The sequence below is a fragment of the Lipophrys pholis genome (assembly GCF_963383615.2).
Source record: "Lipophrys pholis genome assembly, chromosome: 6".
NCBI classification, from domain to species: domain Eukaryota; kingdom Metazoa; phylum Chordata; class Actinopteri; order Blenniiformes; family Blenniidae; genus Lipophrys; species Lipophrys pholis.
This window is the reverse complement of record NC_137629.1, coordinates 32,320,962-32,341,476: the sequence shown is the minus strand read 5'-3', so window position 1 is coordinate 32,341,476 and position 20,515 is coordinate 32,320,962. Positions and strand designations below refer to the sequence as shown.

General features: G+C 46.9%; 2 protein-coding genes across 4 annotated transcripts; one reads left to right on the top strand and one right to left on the bottom strand.

Annotated features, from left to right (window-relative positions):
* Positions 1 to 1,509: 1,509 nt before the first annotated feature.
* On the bottom strand, positions 1,510 to 15,382 carry matr3l1.2 (matrin 3-like 1.2; the record flags this gene model as incomplete). Of its 3 annotated transcripts, none has more annotated exons than XR_013935395.1 (21): positions 1,510 to 1,827; positions 3,075 to 3,190; positions 3,264 to 3,405; positions 3,532 to 3,871; positions 3,977 to 4,107; positions 4,220 to 4,348; positions 4,967 to 5,095; positions 5,191 to 5,313; positions 5,570 to 5,681; positions 6,615 to 6,872; positions 7,286 to 7,673; positions 7,853 to 7,977; positions 8,632 to 9,000; positions 9,076 to 9,201; positions 9,284 to 9,400; positions 9,961 to 10,007; positions 10,554 to 10,648; positions 12,078 to 12,116; positions 12,196 to 12,257; positions 13,503 to 14,404; positions 15,318 to 15,382. XR_013935395.1 is itself a non-coding variant. In XM_080464939.1 (21 exons), 21 exons carry the CDS (start codon positions 14,271 to 14,273, stop codon positions 1,765 to 1,767), a joined length of 3,699 nt encoding a protein of 1,232 aa, XP_080321065.1. In that variant the 3' UTR covers positions 1,510 to 1,764. The 3 variants fall into 3 exon arrangements, 2 of the variants coding, with proteins under 2 accessions (XP_080321065.1, XP_080321066.1); XM_080464939.1 differs by lacking the exon at positions 15,318 to 15,382 and adding an exon at positions 5,469 to 5,485 and having other exon boundaries at positions 13,503 to 14,273; XM_080464940.1 differs by lacking the exon at positions 15,318 to 15,382 and adding an exon at positions 5,469 to 5,485 and having other exon boundaries at positions 5,576 to 5,681; positions 13,503 to 14,273.
* Positions 15,383 to 15,900: 518 nt separating this feature from the next.
* Positions 15,901 to 19,452, top strand: LOC308111382 (polyadenylate-binding protein-interacting protein 2-like). Its single transcript, XM_080466260.1, has 4 exons — positions 15,901 to 15,987; positions 16,258 to 16,442; positions 17,246 to 17,452; positions 17,923 to 19,452. Exons 2-4 carry the CDS (start codon positions 16,302 to 16,304, stop codon positions 17,986 to 17,988), a joined length of 414 nt encoding a protein of 137 aa, XP_080322386.1. The 5' UTR covers positions 15,901 to 15,987; positions 16,258 to 16,301; the 3' UTR covers positions 17,989 to 19,452.
* The last annotated feature ends 1,063 nt before the right edge of the window (positions 19,453 to 20,515 follow it).

Sequence of the window (20,515 nt, the reverse complement as noted above, 5' to 3'; positions counted from 1 at the left end):
TCCACTTCTCCTTAACCCTGGAAGTGTTTAAGTGGCAGCCATGATAAGGAGCGTTGGAATTCTCACTAAGGAAAGGAGGCTCAATGCTTCCTTTAGAACCTCCTTTAGCCTAGGAACCACTGGTGCTTCCTTTAGCCTAGGAACCCTGATGCTTCCTTTAGAACCTCCTTTAGCCTAGGAACCCTGATGCTTCCTTTAGAACCTCCTTTAGCCTAGGAACCCTGATGCTTCCTTTAGAACCTCCTTTAGCCTAGGAACCACTGATGCTTCCTTTAGAACCTCCTTTAGCCTATGAACCACTGGTGCTTCCTTTAGCCTAGGAACCCTGATGCTTCCTTTAGAACCTCCTTTAGCCTAGGAACCACTGGTGCTTCCTTTAGAACCTCCTTTAGCCGAGGAACCACTGATGCGTTACCGTTGCATGACGTCACACACCCTGCGACGCAGAGCTCCTTCACCCAGGAGAAAACATGGAGGAAGAAGGTCTAGAGTGGGAGACGACAAACGACTAAATAACAGGATCCGTTAATACATGTTCCACTCACCACGTCCTGAATCCACAGAGTCCACAGCCTCTCGCCTCACAGCCACAAGGTCCAGTTAGAAAAAAAGAAAAAAAAGGTCTCGGTGCAAATCCCGGCAGGAGCCTTTCTGTGTGGAGTTTTCATGTTCTCTCTCTCTCTCTGTGTGCTGGTTCTACTCCGGTACTCCGGTTTACTCTGATAGTCATAACAACCTGCACCGTGGCTCCCTGAGCTACACCCTCGGCCTCCATCACCTCCCCAGAGCACCACGCTGTGTGGCTGCTGAAGACGGTCCATTGGGTAAAAAATGTCCCGTCTGAGGACGAATGAGGGACTTTTAATAAATTAACTCGGTCAATCTGTCCCGTGAACGTCTGCTGCAACGAGCCGACAACATAGACATATGTTACTAGATTCTCATGAGTACGATCTTAGAGTATGTCGACTGTGTAGACAGACACAATCTAATGGAGGTCTACTACTGTATGTCTATGTAATAGATCATTCTGTGTTGAAAATCCCCTCAAAGCACCAACACAATATGAAAACGCAGCATTCCCTGCAGACCGAGAGCACGTTCCTCCTCCTACGTCACTTCCTCATTCCTCTCCAGCCTCCGACCTCCCAGAGAGGGTTAGCTTGTCAACAGCGCAAAATTCGAAGAAGTGTAAATTCCACGGGGCATCCAATGAAGGTAAATACACATTATACTTTTTTTTTTTTTTTAGGGAAAATTTATAATTCAAGTTTCATGTTTGGAAAAAATTAAATTGTTCCTTTTGGTGCAGAAGACTGTCAAACTGCTTGTTTCCCCTCAGAAAAATCCTCAGGAATCGTTAGGAGAATTGATAAGGAACTGGAATGAAAAGCAGAATTGACAATGGCATTGATATTGATCAAATCTTATCATATTCATGATCTAATTTCACTGCAGCGTTAACTTTCCATAAATTCTACCAGAAAAGTAAAATATCCTGAACTTTTTGTGAGAAGTGTTTTTTTTTTAATTAAAACTCTCAATTGTTGGTGAAAATAATTCCTACTTTTATTGTCACCAATTTGAAGGTTTACATACAAACAGTGGAAATGATGTTTTTCACAAATAATGAGCACAACACAGGCCGAGAAGCTGCTTCAGTCTCCGGTCCGAGGGCTTCCTATGTGGTCGTCAGGTCACAAGTTTACCATGGAAACGGTTCACCCACAAAATAAAATAAAATAAAATAAACATTTTTGAGCTTCATGCCGTCGTCTTCTTCGGCTTCTTCTTCTCCGACTTGTTCTGCTCCTTCTCCAGGTGTTTCTGAAACCGAGAATCAAACGACTGTAAAGATCTGAACTCGTCCACAAAGCTTTTCTTAATTCAGCCTAAACGTCTTAAAAGTGGAGACTGAAAACCAGCTCGTCTGCAGCCAGACACTCCTGGCAGATTCTGCCAAACACAATGTTTTATTCGTTTCTAGATGAAATTCCACTAGAAATTAAAATAAAAGTTCACACTGAACTGGGCTCGGCTGTATAAAACCGTTTATATAAAAGTAATTTATCCAGATCAAACTGATTCACTCAGATTTTGAGTGGCTCAGTGGCAGGTGTTGGGAGTGGCTCAGTGGCAGGTGTTGGGAGTGGGCGTGGCCCAGTGGCAGGTGTTGGGAGTGGGCGTGGCCCAGTGGCAGGTGTTGGGGGAGGGCGTGGCCCAGTGGCAGGTGTTGGGGGAGGGCGTGGCTCAGTGGCAGGTGTTGGGAGTGGCTCAGTGGCAGGTGTTGGGAGTGGGCGTGGCCCAGTGGCAGGTGTTGGGAGTGGGCGTGGCCCAGTGGCAGGTGTTGGGGGAGGGCGTGGCTCAGTGGCAGGTGTTGGGAGTGGCTCAGTGGCAGGTGTTGGGGGAGGGCGTGGCTCAGTGGCAGGTGTTGGGAGTGGGAGTGGCTCAGTGGCAGGTGTTGGGAGTGGCTCAGTGGCAGGTGTTGGGAGTGGGCGTGGCTCAGTGGCAGGTGTTGGGAGTGGGCGTGGCCCAGTGGCAGGTGTTGGGAGTGGCTCAGTGGCAGGTGTTGGGAGTGGCTCAGTGGCAGGTGTTGGGAGTGGCTCAGTGGCAGGTGTTGGGAGTGGCTCAGTGGCAGGTGTTGGGAGTGGCTCAGTGGCAGGTGTTGGGCGTGGCCCAGTGGCAGGTGTTGGGCGTGGCCCAGTGGCAGGTGTTGGGCGTGGCCCAGTGGCAGGTGTTGGGCGTGGGCGTGGCTCAGTGGCAGGTGTTGGGAGTGGGCGTGGCCCAGTGGCAGGTGTTGGGAGTGGCTCAGTGGCAGGTGTTGGGGAGGGCGTGGCTCAGTGGCAGGTGTTGGGAGTGGCTCAGTGGCAGGTGTTGGGGAGGGCGTGGCTCAGTGGCAGGTGTTGGGCGTGGCTCAGTGGCAGGTGTTGGGAGTGGGCGTGGCTCAGTGGCAGGTGTTGGGAGTGGGGGTGGCTCAGTGGCAGGTGTTGGGAGTGGGCGTGGCTCAGTGGCAGGTGTTGGGAGTGGGCGTGGCTCAGTGGCAGGTGTTGGGAGTGGGCGTGGCTCCGTCTCACCTTCAGCTTGTCGTAGTGCCCCTGGCTGCTGCAGTGAGTTTTCTTCGCCGTCTCCTCGTTGGAGTAGAACAGGAAGCAGATCCGGCAGTAATAACCCATCTTCACATATTCCACACCTGGAAACACACAGACTGTTCAAATTTGTGCGTTTGTGTTAAACGAAACTCGTCTCCGCGTGCGTCTCCTCACCGACGGGGCTGTCGGCGTCAAACGGCGGCAGCGGCAGCGACGCCGCTCTGGGTTTGGCCTTGGCCGCGGGTGCAGGGGGCGGAGCCTCGGTCTGGCCATTCTGATTGGTCTCTATCTCTGCCTCCGCTTCCTGTTTGTCCTCCTGCAGCAAGAAGCAGCACACGCTCAATATGAGGGATTCATCAGCTCCTTTTTAAATGTGGTCAAAACTCAGAACAACGATCCGTTTGATCTCAAAGGTTTGAAATGAGCTTCGTGAACTGATCACCTTCTTGCAGCCGTTCGTCACGTCCAGAATTTGCTCTGCAGAAGTTTCCTCCATCTTCTCCTCACCGCCGCTCGCATCAGCAGCCTCCTCCTCCTCCTCCTCCTGCTGCTGCGGCGGTGGCGGCGGCTGCTGCTGCTGCTGCTGCTGCTCTTCCTCTTGCTGCTTCTCTTCCTCCTCCTGCTGCTCCTCATCCTCCTTCTCCTTCTCCTCCTGCTCTGGTTCCTCCTCCTCCTCCTCCTCCGTCTGCGACTCTTCTTTGTGTTTCTTCGATGGAGGCTCGTCGCTGTGCTTCGGCGGCGTCCTGCTCTTCTCCCTCTTGGGGGTGACCGGACGGTGATGGCTGAACAGAAACACTTATTTTTAGGAAACGCTGCAGAAAGTAAAATTGTCTGACGTTTAGTTTTTAGCTCCGGGAAGGAGGCCGAAGCTCCGGCAGGAGGCTGACCCGTGTTTCAGCTGTCGGTACTTCCTGCTCACGTAAACCGTCAGACGTTTCCCGTTGAACCGCGGCGGCTTCAATTTGCACTCCTCCGCCATCTTTTCTGCGTCCTCCGCTCTGTACATCTCGATGAAACACTAAACACACAGACAGAAAGAGAGAACCACAGGGATAAAATCTCATGTGGGTGCTGCTGCAGCTTTAATTTGAAGGGGTTAAGAGGAAGCGGCTCTTTCCCAGGGACTCTACCTCTTTCCTCATCCGGTTCAGGAAATACTTGCGGATTCTCCCGTACGGCTCGGCCAGCTTCAGGACGGAGTCGTCGGGGTATTTGCTGCTGGGGATCTGGCCGATGTAGACCACCCGACTGGAGCCGCACTGAGGAGAAGAAAGGAAACAGGTTCATGAGCTTTTTGTGTGTGTCGTCACTTAAAAGTCACGATTTGATGTTTCCCTTCTAAAGATATATGCAATTCATCTTGTATCCACCGGGTGGCAGTACAGAGTCATTAAGCTTTACTCGAGAGGCTCGAGAGTGACTCAGAGCTCCACCTTGTGGCGGGAGGAGGCATTACAGCACTGATCTCCACTGAGCTTGAGTGCCAAAGTTATAAAATGGGTTGGCCAATCCTGGGCCTCGGGCGCCGCACTTCCACACAGATTCGCTTCAGCACACCGGAGAGCAACGATCGGCTTGCTATCGGGCTTCCTGCAGAGCGTCGTTGTGACACGTTCATCGAATTCTGGTGTGTTGGAGCAGGGGAACTGTGAAAACATGCAGGACCAGGATTTCCCACTTCTGCTTTAAAAGGATGGAAGTAATGTCTGACCCCGGTTTGAATCCTGCAGAGCTGCCGAACAAACACAAGTTCAATCTTGAAATCACTGAAATTCATCTTTGGACCGGAATCAAACGCAGTAAGAGAAAGCAACGGTTCAGGTGGCGCTCCCTGGAGGTCATCTCCAACCCGGAGCACCTGATGTCTGAGGACTCACCTGAATGGTCGGGTAGCTCATGGAGTGGCTGACCCTCACCGGGCGGCCGCACACAGACGCCGTCACGTTGCTGTTGTAGAACTTGGTCATGGCTCGGGCTTCTTCTTCCGTGGCGAACTGGATGAACGCCTGTGGAGGAGGAAGAAGAGCTGCGGTGAGGATATTGTCTCAGTCTGACGGGAGCTGATCTGCTCCTCGACCGGTTAGACGGCGGAGCGGAGCACCTCGGGTCGCAGGTCGAGCACCAGGTGTCGCACCACTTTCCCAAAAGGCCTGGCGAGTCCCAGCAGCTCTTCCAGGAAGTTGAAACCTCGCCTGAAGCCCACGATGTTGACCACCCTCATACCCTGAGAGGAGACCAGACGAGCCGTTAGGGTTTAAGCCTTAGCAGGTTCTTCGGAAATTCTTCCATCAAGCTTCGTCTCTAAGATCATCTGGATTATGCAGAATAACAAAATCCCATCAAATAATCAGAGCGGGATTGAGAGATGTGGACACGTACCCCTTGTTTTGACTGGTCTGGAAAGAAAAGAGAAAAGTGTTGTTAAAGTGTCGTGATGCGGTGAGGAGGAAGTTCCAGAAACAAAACGGACGATGGGGTACCGGTACCGATGTCGTCGTCGTCCTCGTCGTCGTCCTCCACTTCTTCCTCCTCTTCGCCCAGTTCGTCCAGCGTTACAAAGTCCTCCATGTTCTCCATGAAGTCGTCTTCACCCTGCCGACACGGGGAGATAATTCAACACTTCAGTTCAGAGTGGAAAAGACATTTCCACGTCCAGGATGAGGTTCAGAGTCAAACCAGCAGGAAAACTATCAACTGGACTCATACTAAATCCATCACATTGTTCAGTCAATTAACCTTTGGATAAGCCACGCCCCCAAACACAAGAGAACCAAATAGCATCAACTATCTATATCAAATACAGAGATTCTTGAACGCATTTTGTAAAAAAAAACCTTTTTTCTTTTGTGAAAATGTGATAATTTGGTGCATTATGTCATACATTTCAATGTTTCCTCTGAGGGGGGGGGGGGTCTGTACTTTACCTTTTACCTTTGTACTTTTTGCATTCGGACCGCATCAATGTTTTTTTGTTCTTACTATACAATAATAAAAGCAAGTAAATACAAAAATAAAAATAAATAACTGGAGCAAAAAAAGGGGGGGGGGGTTTAGCGTGCTGTGAAGGTGCAGACTTGCGGCGGTGATATTTTTGTGTCAATTAAAGAAAAAGAAAATTAAAAAATTTGGAGGCGCAGCGGCGAGGATTGAGGAATGGCGGCCCGTCACTACTAAATGAATGTAGAGGAAATCCTGCATTTTGCCCCTCATCCGTAGACATGGCTCTATGTTTAATAAGGTAATACAAAATGCGGCGCTATTACATAATGAGTTGAACACGTATTACATCATAACATAATGCAGCATTATTACATAATGCAGCATAATAACTCACAGGGATAAACAACAGGGTTTCACTTGTTTACTCATCTTGTATAATCTCCTCACATAATATCAATCAAATCACAAGATCAACAAACCTTAACCTAAAGTTTATAAGGACTGGCACGATGGGCTGTCAGAAGTGTCAATCAAACCTGGGACACCGCCCTCCCCTCCAGGACACGCCCCCTCCAGGACACTCACCATGTGATCGGCTTCGTCTCCGTCTGCGTCTGCCGGCTCCGAGCTCTCTGCCGTTTCTGCGTTGGCTTCGCGTTTCTTCTCCTGCTCGTCAGTCGAAGCTTCGGCCTCCGTGGACTCGGGCTCCGCCTCCGCCTCCGCCTCCGCCTCAGCCTCCGCCTCCTCTTGGGACTCGGCCCTGCAGACATTCTCAGGAGCGCCGCCGACGCCGTTGGGAGCGCTGTCAGTGCACTGTGGGGCGCTGTCGGCTCCATCAGGGGCCTGCCAGTGAGATGTCCGGTGATGGAGAAAGACGTTAAACAACAGCGCCAGATATCACAGAGTTTCAAATGTTCAGTTTATTTTAGAAAAGAACGACGACGATACTACAACTACGGGTATTTATAAGATTGAGACTATCAGGAACAGGAAGAGACGACTTTTGGTGAAAACAACATCCTGTCGATACGAGGAAGAGAAACTTTGAAAGGAATGAAAAAACCACTGGAGCCGGAGATTTCAGGAAAAGTTATTAAAGACGTGGAAACTTATTGTGCCACGTTATTATTAACGGATGTGCATTTGTGGGATGAGCAGCGGAGCTAAAACCAGTTTTGCTTTGCTGTTGATTCTTATTTGGTGGATTTAAGAATTGAAATCTAAAAGTTTCAGTGGAATCAGACGCTCCTCCTCACCTGCTCCTGCTCTTCAGACTCCTCCTCCTCCTCTTCCTCCTCCTTCACTGACTCCGCCCCCTCAGCATCACCTCCATCAGGGGCGTCGTCATCTCCGCCCACCTCCTCTTCTTCATCCTCTCCTCCCTGCACCACTCCCGAGACCTCCTCCTCCTCCTCCTCCTCTTTCTTTTCCTCCACTGCAGCTGCCGATTTCTCCACGCTCTTCTCCTTCTTCTCCTCCTCCTTGGTCCTGGAGCTGGAGGAGGACCTGGACGTGGAGGCTTTCTGGCCAGAGGAAGCAGAGGAGGTCCTGGCTCTGGAGGAGGTGGTGGAGGGGGAGGCCTCTCCTTTGCCGCCCCTCTGGTATTGAGCGTTGTCTCCTGATGCGCCCTGCCTCCTTTTCAGACTGAAACAACCAGAAACCCAAACTTAATGCGTCGTCTTGTCCAGCAGGAATTCCTAGAAAAACTTACACAAGAAGTGACACCAAAAACCACATAACACGACTTTTCATACGCAAATATAAAGTATATTCTGCTTCAGTTATGAAACATTTTAAATGTTTATACTTTGACACGGACTCACTTGAGAGTTTTGTATTTGGTGCAGATGTTGAGACGGATCGGTCTTCCCTTGATGGTGAGCGGATTCACACTGTAATACTTCACCAGCATCTCAGCGTCCTCCACCGTCCCCAGCTGGACAAACGCCTACGGACACGCACAGAAACCATTTTACACATTAATCCTTATACATTATTTTACATTTAAATGCTTTTTTTTTTTTTTTTTTTTAAAAAGCAAAACTATTAAACTAAAACTGGAACATCTGGATTTAACCAGCAACAGTCTCCAGCAGCGGAACAGTTGATGCCCATTATCTTTGTTCTACTCAGCCCAATACAGAGTTCCTAAATTCCTATTTTCCAAAAAAACGCCAAATAAATGTTGCATATCAGCAAACCTGACGGGTACAAAAACTGTGTCTGCTCCCCTGTCCTGCACATCTGTCCTGCACACCTGGAGGATTCATTTGCTCCTCGCCTTACCCATGCTCCCCCTAGTGGGTGAACATAGTACTTGCACATGAGGCAGGTCAACCGGTGAACACAGAAACATGAAGAAGTAAACAATAAAACATAAAACGTGTGTTTCACACAGACGTGTGACGGTAGGGAGTGATTTGAGGACGATCCACTCCACCCACCGAGTCACACATTACAGGACACAGACTGCAGGACAGGCCGATGCTCCTGCAGATCTTTACATCAGCCAAGTCCTGCTTTACATCAGCCAAGTCCTGCTTTCCTGTGGTTGTCCTAAAGAGAGCCGCGTGCAGCATCGGATCTTTCGACTTGGACTGACCTTGTCGGTTAAAAACAGATGTTTGTCCACCGAGCCGAAGCGTCCGGCCACGGTCAGCAGCTCCTCCTTATCCTCGTCGTCTCGGGGCAGGTTGGAGAAGAAAACCACTTTGCTGTCGTGATCTTTCATGGCCCTCATGGGTCTATTCATGCCTCGGTCCATTTGTCTGTCCATTTGTCTGTCCATTCCTCGGTCCATTTGTCTGTCCATTTGTCTATCCATTCCTCGGTCCATGGGCCTGTCCATTCCTCGGTCCATGGGTCTGTCCATTCCTCGGTCCATTGGCCTGTCCATACCTCGGTCCATGGGTCTGTCCATGCCTCGGTCCATGGGTCTGTCCATGCCTCGGTCTGAAGCCCGCTGGTCTTTCTGAGGGTGAAACAGAGAAGGTTGACGGTGATGGAATGTTAAGATTGCAGTTTGAGGCGAGGATGACGACGGTACCTCGATCACCAGCAGCCTCTTGCTCAGGTAGAAGTTGAGGGGTTTTCCATACAGACTGGCCGGATTCTGCTCGTAGTAGGTCACCATGTCCATGGCTTCTTCGTGGCTGCTCATCTCCAGGAAGGCCTGGAGGAGGAGACGAGCACAGTTCACTCACCGGCTTCACGCGCTCCGATGTTGCAGGTGAACCCGTGTCTGCCGCTCTCACCTTGTTCTTGAGCACCAGGTGCTCCTGCAGGCGTCCGAACGGCTTCGTGTAGGCGAACAGAGTGTTGTTGCTGAGAGGCTTCCTGTCGTATTTCACCACCACCACTCGGCCCCTCAGCTGGACACACAACAGCAGAAACAGTTTCAATCCCCCTTTAATGATTCATCTGTTTTATATGCATATATATGAAACTGATTTGTCTTTTAGGGCCCGAAAGGGGGGCGTATAAATAAAAGATGGGAGCAGTTAAGCCATGAATATTTCATTATTCATTACATAGCCTTTGTTTTTAGCTTTAAACTAGCGGTTATTTCATCAATCATATCCGCCAAGTTTGATTGGCTTGATGTAGCGTCCAATCAGCAGCTGTAACGTTTAACTAACGTCAAAGTTTCTCTGACTAAAGTCAGAGCTGGAAGTTTTCAGTTTTCAGGCCAAAAGACGACAAGTTGATTAAAGACGGCAGAATGAAAGAACGTTCTCTAGAACTCCTTTTTTTAAAGTCCTCAATGATCTGAAACACTGATTACAGGGTTTGAGACGAGTCAAGAAACGTCAGCATGGAGTTCCTGTTCTTTAATCTGTAGTTAACTTAATGCTTGTATCTTCTAAAGTAAACTAATATAAACCCAAAACACACATTTCAGAATTCCACTGGAGCATCAGCATCAACTGACCTTATTCTGTCCCGACACGTTCTGTCCTGAAACACCAAGTCCTCCTCCTGCACACACACACACACACACACACACACACACACACACGCACACACACACACAACAAACACACAGTAATGATCTCTGGTCTGCTGACGTGATTCATCCTTTGAATATTTCTGCGTCTCACAGCAACGATGCTTGTTGAGAAAAGAAGAGGGCGATCATGTCGATGTATGAATCCGTCAGTAAACTTCTGGTGACTCTGATTTTGTTTGAGAATCTATTGTTTCTCTTACAGACTATAGCTTAACAGGTGAGTTTGACACTAATGTGGTCTAAAATCACTTCAGGTCAGGTTCTTTATGCGTCACACACAACTATTATACATAGTTTAATGTGCAGTGAAATGCTTTCAGCACATGGTCCGCACAGAAAGAACAGTTTTTATAGGCTAGAAGATTATAAAAACTAATTTAGAGCACACAATATTGAAAATAGCACACTGTACAGGATTTTTTCGGACGAAGCAGCACTTAGACACCCCACTCATAATGATCTGCTGAGACGACAGATGTCTCTGTCCGTAGGAGATGAATGGATGAATGTCTCACCCCAGCTGGAGGACATTCCTCCCACTCCCCCTGCAGACATGGGAGCAGGTCCGAGCAGCCCCGCAGACATGTTGGGTGTGTCCATGATGCCACGGCTGCAAAAACAAACAAAAAAGGTTGATTTAAAAAAAATTTTTAAAAATTAAAATTCTGAGGAAACACGAAATCAAACAAAAGAACCTGAAAGTTTTATGTTTTTTCCCACAAAGACTCTCCAGGAGTGTCAAAAACACATTGTAGTTCAGGTTCTCGGTTAAATGACCCATAATAACCTCTGAACTTCTATTTTTAAATTTTAATTAGTTGTGGTGTAGAGTAAACGTCAAGAAGGGCGGGGGGGGGGGGGGGGGGGGGGGGGGGGTCCGTTAGGTTGTTTTTTCTCCCTTTTTGAATTAATTCATTTAGTTTCTTTGTCCGTTTTCTTGTGTTTTCTTGTCTTGTTCTGATTTGCGTTTTGTTGATGTTGAGTTTTTTGGTCTCTTGTATCTTGTTTCTCATCCAGGACTCTGGGCGAGGGGCTTTTCTTTTTAATTCAACACCCGTCATCTCTGATACGAATGGCACTTTCCTTTTTGCTCGCATTGACTATTATCCTTTTCTATGTTTTTGTAAGTCCATTGGGTCCTCATGTTTGGAAATACTGAAAAGAAGTCTAAAGAAAATATAGAAAAGAAAATAAAAGAAAACGACTACAGCGGCCACGTTAGAGTCTCTTGCAGGCCGGTTTTGGACCACGGGCCTTATGATTGACAGTCCTGCAGTAGATAAAACATCCTTTATGCTTACACTGGTATTATCTAGTATTAGAATGAAAGACAAAAAAAAATTTAAATACACCATTACTCTTACTAAACATTAGTGGCAAAACTTCACTCACGATGTTGTGAGCCTGATCCAATACTTTACTTGCGAGATATTTGTAAACGAGCTCAGAAGGTAAACAAGACTTAAGCCCTCGTTCCTCCAGGGTGGGAGCACCACTGGATCAAACCTTCTGTAAACGCAGCCTGTTTCTGTATCGCTTATCGTCCCGTCTGTGGTTCATTTACAGTCTTCTGACCTTCGACACAAACAGTAACGACCACCTGAACGCTGCCTGGAGAGTAAAGTCCTGTGTGGAAGTACTCGGATACACACAATAGATAAGTTGTCATGATTACTTTCAATTGACCGTGGTGGTTCCCGAACGTATTCTCATTGGAGACTCTGTTGACACGACAACGTTTTCAAGTGAAAACGGAAAACTTCCGTTGCGTTTCGGGGGTTTCCACGACAACGGTGCTCGGAATGACTGAAAACAACCGTCTCCGTGGAAACGGGGAGAGAAACAACTTTCTGAAATCGCTGCTACTACACACGACAACGAGCACCAGCCAGCCGTTGTTAGTCGTTCTTCTGCACATGTGAGAGTAGATGGACAATAAGAACGATGTTTCCTGCATTGTATCGTGACTCCGAGTCCTGCCTGAACGCTCCGGTACAAACAAAGTCTTACTTTCTACACGTGTCGGTTTGAAGTCTTACCCTCTGCCTGCCGACATGCCGGGGTCCCACTCTGGATACCTGCCAACACATTCACACGGTTAAGAGAGAAGCTCGGCGATCTGCGAGCTGAATCTGAAATGGAATGTATCAGACGCACATGTCCAGCAGCAGCCGTCGGTTCTCAGCATGTCGAAGTCCGTTAGTGTGCTGGTTCCACTCCTACAGGTACAAACGGGAAGCAGAGTGACTCCGCGAGCTGCTTTCACCGCCCTTCCTCCAATTATTAACCCTGTTTTGCACACAGGCTCGAGGGAGAGGTCTGAGGAGGTCTACTGTGAATCCTCCTCACATCTTGTTTGTGTTTGAGATTTAAAAACGTTCACACGTGATTTTGGTTTTTTTTAGCTAGAATTCTGCATTGTACCAGAGTCATCAGAGCACTTTTCTACGAGGTGTTCGAATTAATCGAACATATACAGAATGTTCTATGAACATAGAAACTTCACCCCGGTACTTTTTCTACAGTATGTTTGAATTGTCAGTTGTAAATTGGGAAAATGTAAAGAATTTAAGAGTATTTGTGGCCTGGAGGAGGAGCTGACGTCAGCCCAGGACTCGCTGGAGAAATGATCTATCTGGTTTAAAAGCCGTGGAACGTTTCAAACTCCTTTTAGTACATCTCAGAACACAAAGCAAAACGTCATGTTCTCACACAATGAAACATCCATATTGTAGATTTAAAACAGCTAAACTAAAATATCTGAAGCCCTTTCAGTTTTATTCTTCATGATTTTAGACGATCAAAAGAAAATAGTCAAATATAGAAGATCAGATGTCATTCATCATTTCTTTAACCACGACTATATGACAAACATTTATAAAACTCTTAAATCATTGCAGCTTGCATGTTCTGAATGTAGAAATAATTGTCAAAAAGACGTTTTTCTTGTATCTTCTTATTTGTGCACCAAGTTTGCAGTTAGACCTTTCCAGAGCAGACTGATGCCTTTTGTCTTATATTGAAATGTATTTGAAAGAAAACAGGCATTTATTAAACACGAAGGACATCTGTGTGAATAAGATTCTGCAAATGTTGGTCGAGATTTGGTCCGAAGATCTTTTGATTGACCAGATAGAGGGTTTATTTTTGAACGTGACATGATGAAGCCAATGTTTCCAAAAGAATGAAAAGATACGCGCCATCACATGCGTCGATTAATCGTCCATGAACCAGCTCATTGGGCATTTGGCTGAATGAAACCTCTTAGAGAAAGGGGTGTGTTGCATTAGGAACAGAAAGATTCGATTGACGCCGGGAGGCAATTACAACGGGAACGCTACATGAAGCAAACTGAGCCTCCAGAAGACGCTCAGCACCTGACTGAAGGCTGGAGCCGAGAGTCTGAACTGAAACATTAACAGTTAGTCCCAGAGGAAGAGAGGGAGGAGGCTGGACGTACTCACCATGATGGAATGAACGTCAAAGTCACAAAGAGAGCACACATGGGGGAACATGGGGGGTGTGACTCCCAAGAAGTCTTGGACTTTTCCGTTGGACGGCGAGCCCTTCCTCCTCTGCATAAAGACGGATTCGGACTGTGACGGCCCCATGCCAAGCCCGCTGTAGGAGTCTTGGTGGGAAAGGCCAGAATACCTCTCCCTGCTCGCGTCACTGCTGCCGCTGGTATAATTTAAGCCGAAGCTGCGGCCGGGGGAAACATTCTGCATGGAATTGAACCCAAAGTCTGTGGATTGTGCGGCCCGAGATGAACCCTGACCCATTGAAGAAGTGCCCATCCTCCCCACCTGCCCCTCGTCCCAGCTGTCCCGCCCGCCTTGATAGGCAACGTCTGAGGACATAGAGGCCACCCGTCGCTCGCCCGAGTCAGCCTTGCGTCTCTTGAGCTGCATGAGGATGCGCGGCAGAGTCTCCACACTGATGTCCTCCTCGGGGATCTCGGCCAGAGCATCCAGGTCAGAGGGCGACAGCCCCAAACTGGCAAACAGCTTCATGGTGCTGCCAAGATTTCCTCCACCGCCACGTTGAGAAATCAGGCCTTTGGTGTCTTGAACGTCCCCACCGCCGCCGCCTCCCACCCCCAGCCCTGAACCCATGCCCCCCATCTGCCGATGCTGCTCCTTCATGCTGAAGTTCAAGGTCTCTGCAGCAGCAAGGAGCCCCTGACCCACAGCGAAGTGTTTCTGACCGCTGTCCGACTGTGACTTCTGAGACATGTCGAAGTGGAGCGGCTCGCAGGCTTCAATGCGCCAAGACAAAAAAAAGGAAGCAGGTCTGTAAAGATTGGGAAAGTCAATGTCACTGAATGAGGTCACAGTGAAGTGATGGGAAGCTCCTCTTCTGATTTCTGTTGAAACACAATGAGGTAGAAACAAGCTTCAAACAAACAGGAGCCAGCCGGGCTCAGAGCCAAGAACAAGACTGTGATTCACTGAGAGCCAGCTGAACACATGTGATGCTGCAGAGGAACTGAATAACGAGGGTTAAAAGACGAGAGAGCCTCAGAGTTTACCTGAGACCAGGAGGAAGAACATGAAAACAGAGAGATTCTCGCCGAGGAGGTGAGACAGTGGGAACTGGTATCATAACCATCCTCTAAAGAATCTTTAGCTTCAGAAAGACCCAAAAGCAGTGAAAACACTGGGTAAAAGGAACAACTGCAGCCAAATTCTGGTTGGTTTGATTAAGAAGTGATGTCTCAGAGAAAAGTAAAACCTTCTGAAAGAAGTAACATACTATGAAATACTTCAGTCATTAATAAAAAAGCTTCTTCACAAGGACTGATTTTAGCCTCATAAACCTTCCTTTTTATCTCTATATTCCCTGTGCCTCCACCTTAATCCGTTACATGTTGACTGATTGGCTTAAAGTTATAAAAACTGGTAGTGTAAATGACAAAATTCAACATGATTTATGGACATACGTTGACTCGAACTGCCTTTGCATGACAGCTAGATGCTCCAACAATGAATTAAGAGCAAATTTTAAAACACAGCATGTTTGTTTGTTTGTTTTTCGGTTGCATTAATGACAGAGGCACTGAGTTGAACCAAGATAATCGTATTCTTAATCCCACAGATAAGATAAATATTGATGCTACAGGAGCTAGCATGGACTGCTAGCTGGACTAATGCTACATGCAAAAGCAAAATGAATACGAGAAATAGCATTTGAATGCTCTAAACGTCTGGTGTGTGCAGAATGAGGGTTTGCATGTGAGATTAGGTGAATAGTTAGTGTCTAAACATAAACAGTCTTACCGTAACTTTACAAAATGCGTAGCTTAGCGAGCCACCACAACGCTACAGGACGTGGATACGGAAGTATCGCGATAGGCTTAGCTGACAAGACGTGAGAACAAAGCTATCGCGAGATTTCAACTCAGTTGTTGTTTTATGACATTGCACCATCAATGTGACACTTGCAAACACATAGCCAAATGTATAGTGTCTGTCTATGTCTCATACAGTTCAGTAAAGTCGAAGAAAGCCACAGAATTACACATAAATGTGAGCCAAATGAGAAAGTTTATGGGAGATGTGGGTCATCTGTTTGGACTACAGTGATGCCTTAAGTGACCAGTGAAATGCTGGTAATATTTTGGACGCGAAATCATAAAAGTTTGTTTGTACTTTGAAGTGATAGTGATGTGTCATTTAGGGGGGTTTAATCCTTTGGAGTCAACTTGCTGTGCTTGTTGTGGCTTTTAAGGTGTTCATTGTGAAAGCAAAATCCCTTTTTTCAGGATCATCTTTTCCATTCATGGTAAAAAGCCGTGTGATTCGCGAACACACCAGCACGGTTTGTCCAATGAGGGGCCGTTTGGGGAGTGACGTCAGAGGTGTAAACAAACAGAGGCAGCGCAGCCATTACTGTTACAGAAGAGTTACACAGTTCGATCGTTTGCTTCTTCTTCACCAAAGAAATCAGGTCAGCGGCGTTTTACTCTCTTAAAACACACACATTTCGTCTTATAGACGACTGTGCTGTCACCGTTGTGTTGTTGTGTCCGTGTTATGTCACAGTTACACTCTGTAAAAATGATCGTCGCTCGCTAGCCGCCTGCTATTGTTGTGTGCCAGCGGCCATCATCAGATCAGCCGTGGTTGTAACGGTGTGGTGTCCCCCCCCCCCCCCCCCCCCCCCGGTACCCTCCCCCAATCCCTCCGATCCCCCCCCCTCAACCTCCCCTCCCCACAGGGCCGCCGAACGGCCTGCACACATCCACCAGGGCTGTCCGAGCGATGAAAGACCCGAGCATTAGCAACATCACACCCAAGATGACGATCAGCAACGAGGTCATCCTGAGCAACCAGTTCATCTCCGAGGAGGACCCGTTCGCAGAGTACATGTGGATGGAGAACGAGGAGGAGTTCAACAGACAGGTGAGGAGGGGGGCGGGAGCAGGTGACACACCTGGATATCTGATGTGTTCAAGGCTGACAGTCACCAGCATCTCCTCCCCCTAACTGTAGTCTTACCTGATGGTCAACAATCCTCACAGGGTTCATGTTTCATTTACAGCGTGAAACTAACCCCCCACACCCAAAGTGATGCTGTTTCACTCGACTATAGAGGTGTCTTAAAACCAGTGTAATGAGTGAAATCAGAATTTTAATTCACCAATAATCAAACAAGGAGATTCTGCTGTTGAGGACGACTGAGTTTAGCGTCGACTTCCTCAGATGGTCTTCCGCCACTCTGATCGGTGGACTTGCTGGCTGATCATCTTCCATAATGCCTTGTTTTTTTTATTTGTGCCAAATTCAGATGTATTTGGTTTAACAAACACATTTAACATCACATCCTTCCATTCACTCAAAAGTAAGAAAAACTACATGTAAACGATTAATTTTCCTGCAATGAATTATGAAGGAGAAACAACTTTGTCGATCAGCTGTTTGTTTGGAAAGAAAATCTAGACGGAAACTGTTTATCTGCAGATCAGAGAGTGAAAACTGATCCAGAAGGATGTTTGTGTCCTCACACACTCCTCCAGCAGGAATTCAGGGCTGATAGTTGACCCAGTTCTCGGTGTGTGTGTGTGTGTGTGTGTGTGTGTGTGTGTGTGTGTGTGTGTGTGTGTGTGTGTGTGTGTGTGTGTGTGTGTGTGTGTGTGTGTGTGTGTGTGTGTGTGTGTGTGTGTGTGTGTGTGTGTGTGTGTGTGTGCGTGTGTGTGCGCGCGCAGGTGGAGGAGGAGCTGTGGGAGGAGGAGTTCATCGAGCACTGCTTCCAGGAGATGCTGGAGGAGGAGGAGCAGTGGGAGTGGTTCATCCCCTCCAGAGATCTGCCCTCTGGCGCCGTCACTCAGCTGCAGGAGCAGATCGGCCTGCTGGTGCTGGACGCCGACGCCGACGCAGACCGGGACGTCGTGGTGAACGAACCAAACAAACTCGTGAGGACTGAAGTCAAACTCCCCCAGCGTTGTTTCCCTCGTTCCATTTTATTTCATCCCATCGTCCTTGTTCAATGCATTTCTCACTTTAGTGCTTTAAAAAAGCAACGAGTCGTCCTTCTGGTTTATTTTAACAGAGTTTAGCAAAACAATCAAAAATGCTCAATATTACAGAATTTTTTTCTCTTTTTTTTTTATCCACCAGTTTTTCTTTGGTCATTAATTTTGCATATTCAAGTCGATCTTTTGATATTTTTCTCAGCAGGTTGTTTTTGAGCGTCCGGCCTTTGAAGTATCTTAAAGAAAAATAATCCCACCCATGGCTTTATGTTAGAGAGTTGTTGTCAGAGGAAAACGTAAAAACATAAATAAATAAAAAAAAGAAGTAAACTCTCCGCTTCTCCCGCAGCAAACGATTCTCCTCTGATTGACTCTGGTCGCTCTCTCACTTCACTCCTCTCCTCCACCAGATGAACAGCAGCCTGAACCCCAACGCCAAGGAGTTCACCCCAGGCATCGAGAAACACGTCATGTGACCCCCACGGGCCCCGCCCACCCACCGCCCCGCCCCCAGTCCGCACTGTGACATCACCACCAGGAGGATGTCTGCTGTATTTTCTGGCCGCCTCTCGACCTTCAGCCCGACGTGTTGCCAAAGTTCTGCGCTTGCATGTGTTCAAGTTCAGAGGACGTTACTGTCAGTCACTGCAGCCCCCCCCCCATCGCCCCCCCCCCCCCCCCCCCCCCCTCTCTGAATGTAACTCAGCTGCATTTTTTGGGACTTTGGAACAAACTGCTCTGCGTTGCCTCCACATTTGGCTTTTATTTGCACTTTTTTTCTTGGTAAACCTCCCGAGTCGTAGCCGTAGCCCGTGTTCCTTTCCGAAGTCTCCCGCCGCCACTCCTCGTGTCATCGAAGCACTTTTCCTGTCGGTGGGGTGATTTTTACCGTGTTGGTGTAGAGCTTTACATCCCTCCGGGTTTGGAGAGGCTCCGCTGGGATCTGGCGTGTTCTAAATCCCCCCCCCCCCCCCACTTTGTATCCACCTCAGATCCACTTCGAAGCCGCCTTGAACCAGTCGGATCCACTTTCAAGTTGTATTTCGTGTGGTCCCGTTCATTTTAGAACCCCGTCTCATCCTCTTTTACTGAGTCGAACCAAGTTTTATAACCAAACAAATCTGTTTAATCTAGATTAGAATCGGTCTTCGTTTTAGTTGCTTTAGGACTCTTTACATCCACTTCAGAACCAGTTGATTTTTTTTTTACTGGTTTAAATTCGTTTACAGCTGGTCTAAATCCACTTTAAAACTGGTCTGATCCACTTCAGGCCAGTTTCATCCAGTTTGCAAGTGGTTTAAATTCTGTTGAAAACAAGTCTGAACCATTTTATCTGGTTTTCAACCAATTTAATCCAGTTTAGAACCAGTCTGAACTGGTTCAATATCCTGTTGAACTGGTTTTAAACCAGTCTGAACCGGTTCAATCGCCTGTGAACTGGTTTTAAACCAGTCTGAACCGGTTCAATCTCCTATTGAACTGGTTTTAAATCAGTTTAGAACCCGTCTGAACTACTTCAGACTAATTGAATCCATTTTTCAACCAATTGTAATCCAGTTTAGAACCAGTCTGAACCGGTTCAACCTTGTGTTGAACTGGTTTCAAACCAGTTTAGTTCTCTTTAAACCAGTTTAAGCTGTTACAGAAGTCTGCTTTAGTGTAGGACTCCTCTCGTTTACCTTCAAACCATCCGATCAGTCTTTTTTTTTAATGGGTATTTGTGTGCTTTGGTTTTTCTTGGGATGTTTCCCAGCATCGTTTGTGTTCTCCCGGCTGTCTGACACCTTGTCGCTCTGCTGCCTCATTAACTGATGTTGTGTTGACTTTGTTTTTTATAAATGCACAGAAAGTACTGTATAAAAAGTCATATAAAGTACAAAATATGTAAAAAAAAAAAATCTATTTTTTCTTAAACTACTTGGAAATAAATGTTTATGGAGTAAAAACTCTTGAGTGGTTTTCAATTTAAAAAAAAAAAGTTGTTTCTGTTGTTGTGTTTGCTGTTTGTGTTTTGGTTGCTGTTTACGTTGTCGTTGTTATTATTAGTATTAGATGATTTCTATAGTAACAGCCCTTCACAGGGCTTGTGTGGCTGCAGTGCGGCGGACATCCAGCAGAGGGCGGTGTTCCTTTAGGAAACGTCACCCAGTCTCCTGCACAAACAGAAGAGACAACAGACGTTTCATCCGTTCATTCATCTCTTGTAGAACAATGTGATTCAGGGTGTTGGATCTGATCCCAGCCGCCTGTGTGAAGTCAAAATACACCTGAACCATCAAAAGACAAACACACATGTAGAGTCGCCTGTTAGCCCCGAACAGTTTTGTTTTGTTTTTCACTGGGGGAAGAAACATTCACCCACAGGGAAAACATGCAAACTCAACGCTCGGTCCATCAGAGTTTATATCTTAAAAGAAACATTGATTTTTTTTTTTAAATGTTTAAACAGATTTCTTAAGAGTAGTGGACACAAAACAACACAGATATTAATGATGCTGCCATGAAAGGTAACAACCTCGCTGCTATCACACGAGCCTCAAAGCCACGTGGTCAGGGGGAGTTTGTAAAAAAATATGCATGATGCAAAACTCTGAAGTGAAGTTTTGTTAACAGTTCACAGTATTCTTCTATCATATTGTATTTTTGTCTGCTTTTTGTGCAATACATCCACCCCCATATTCTGTACATGTCCACACTTATAGGCACCGTGTGCATATTTTTCTATTATATTGTATTTTTATCTGCTTTTTTTTTAAGTTCCTGCTATGTGTGCTTCTTTCTCTTTACTATCCTGTTGAACCACTGCAAATTTCTCCACATGCGAGATGAAATAAAGGGATATCTTATCTTATTTTGCACCAGAAGGTTTCATTAAGATTTGCTTTTTGTTGAGATCTTAGTCACTTTTGGTTGAAATTGTTTTTTATGCTCTGCGCCACAACAAGGAAAACATTTAAAACTTAAATCTAAAGGTTATTTTCACACTATTTTACCAGTCCAGCA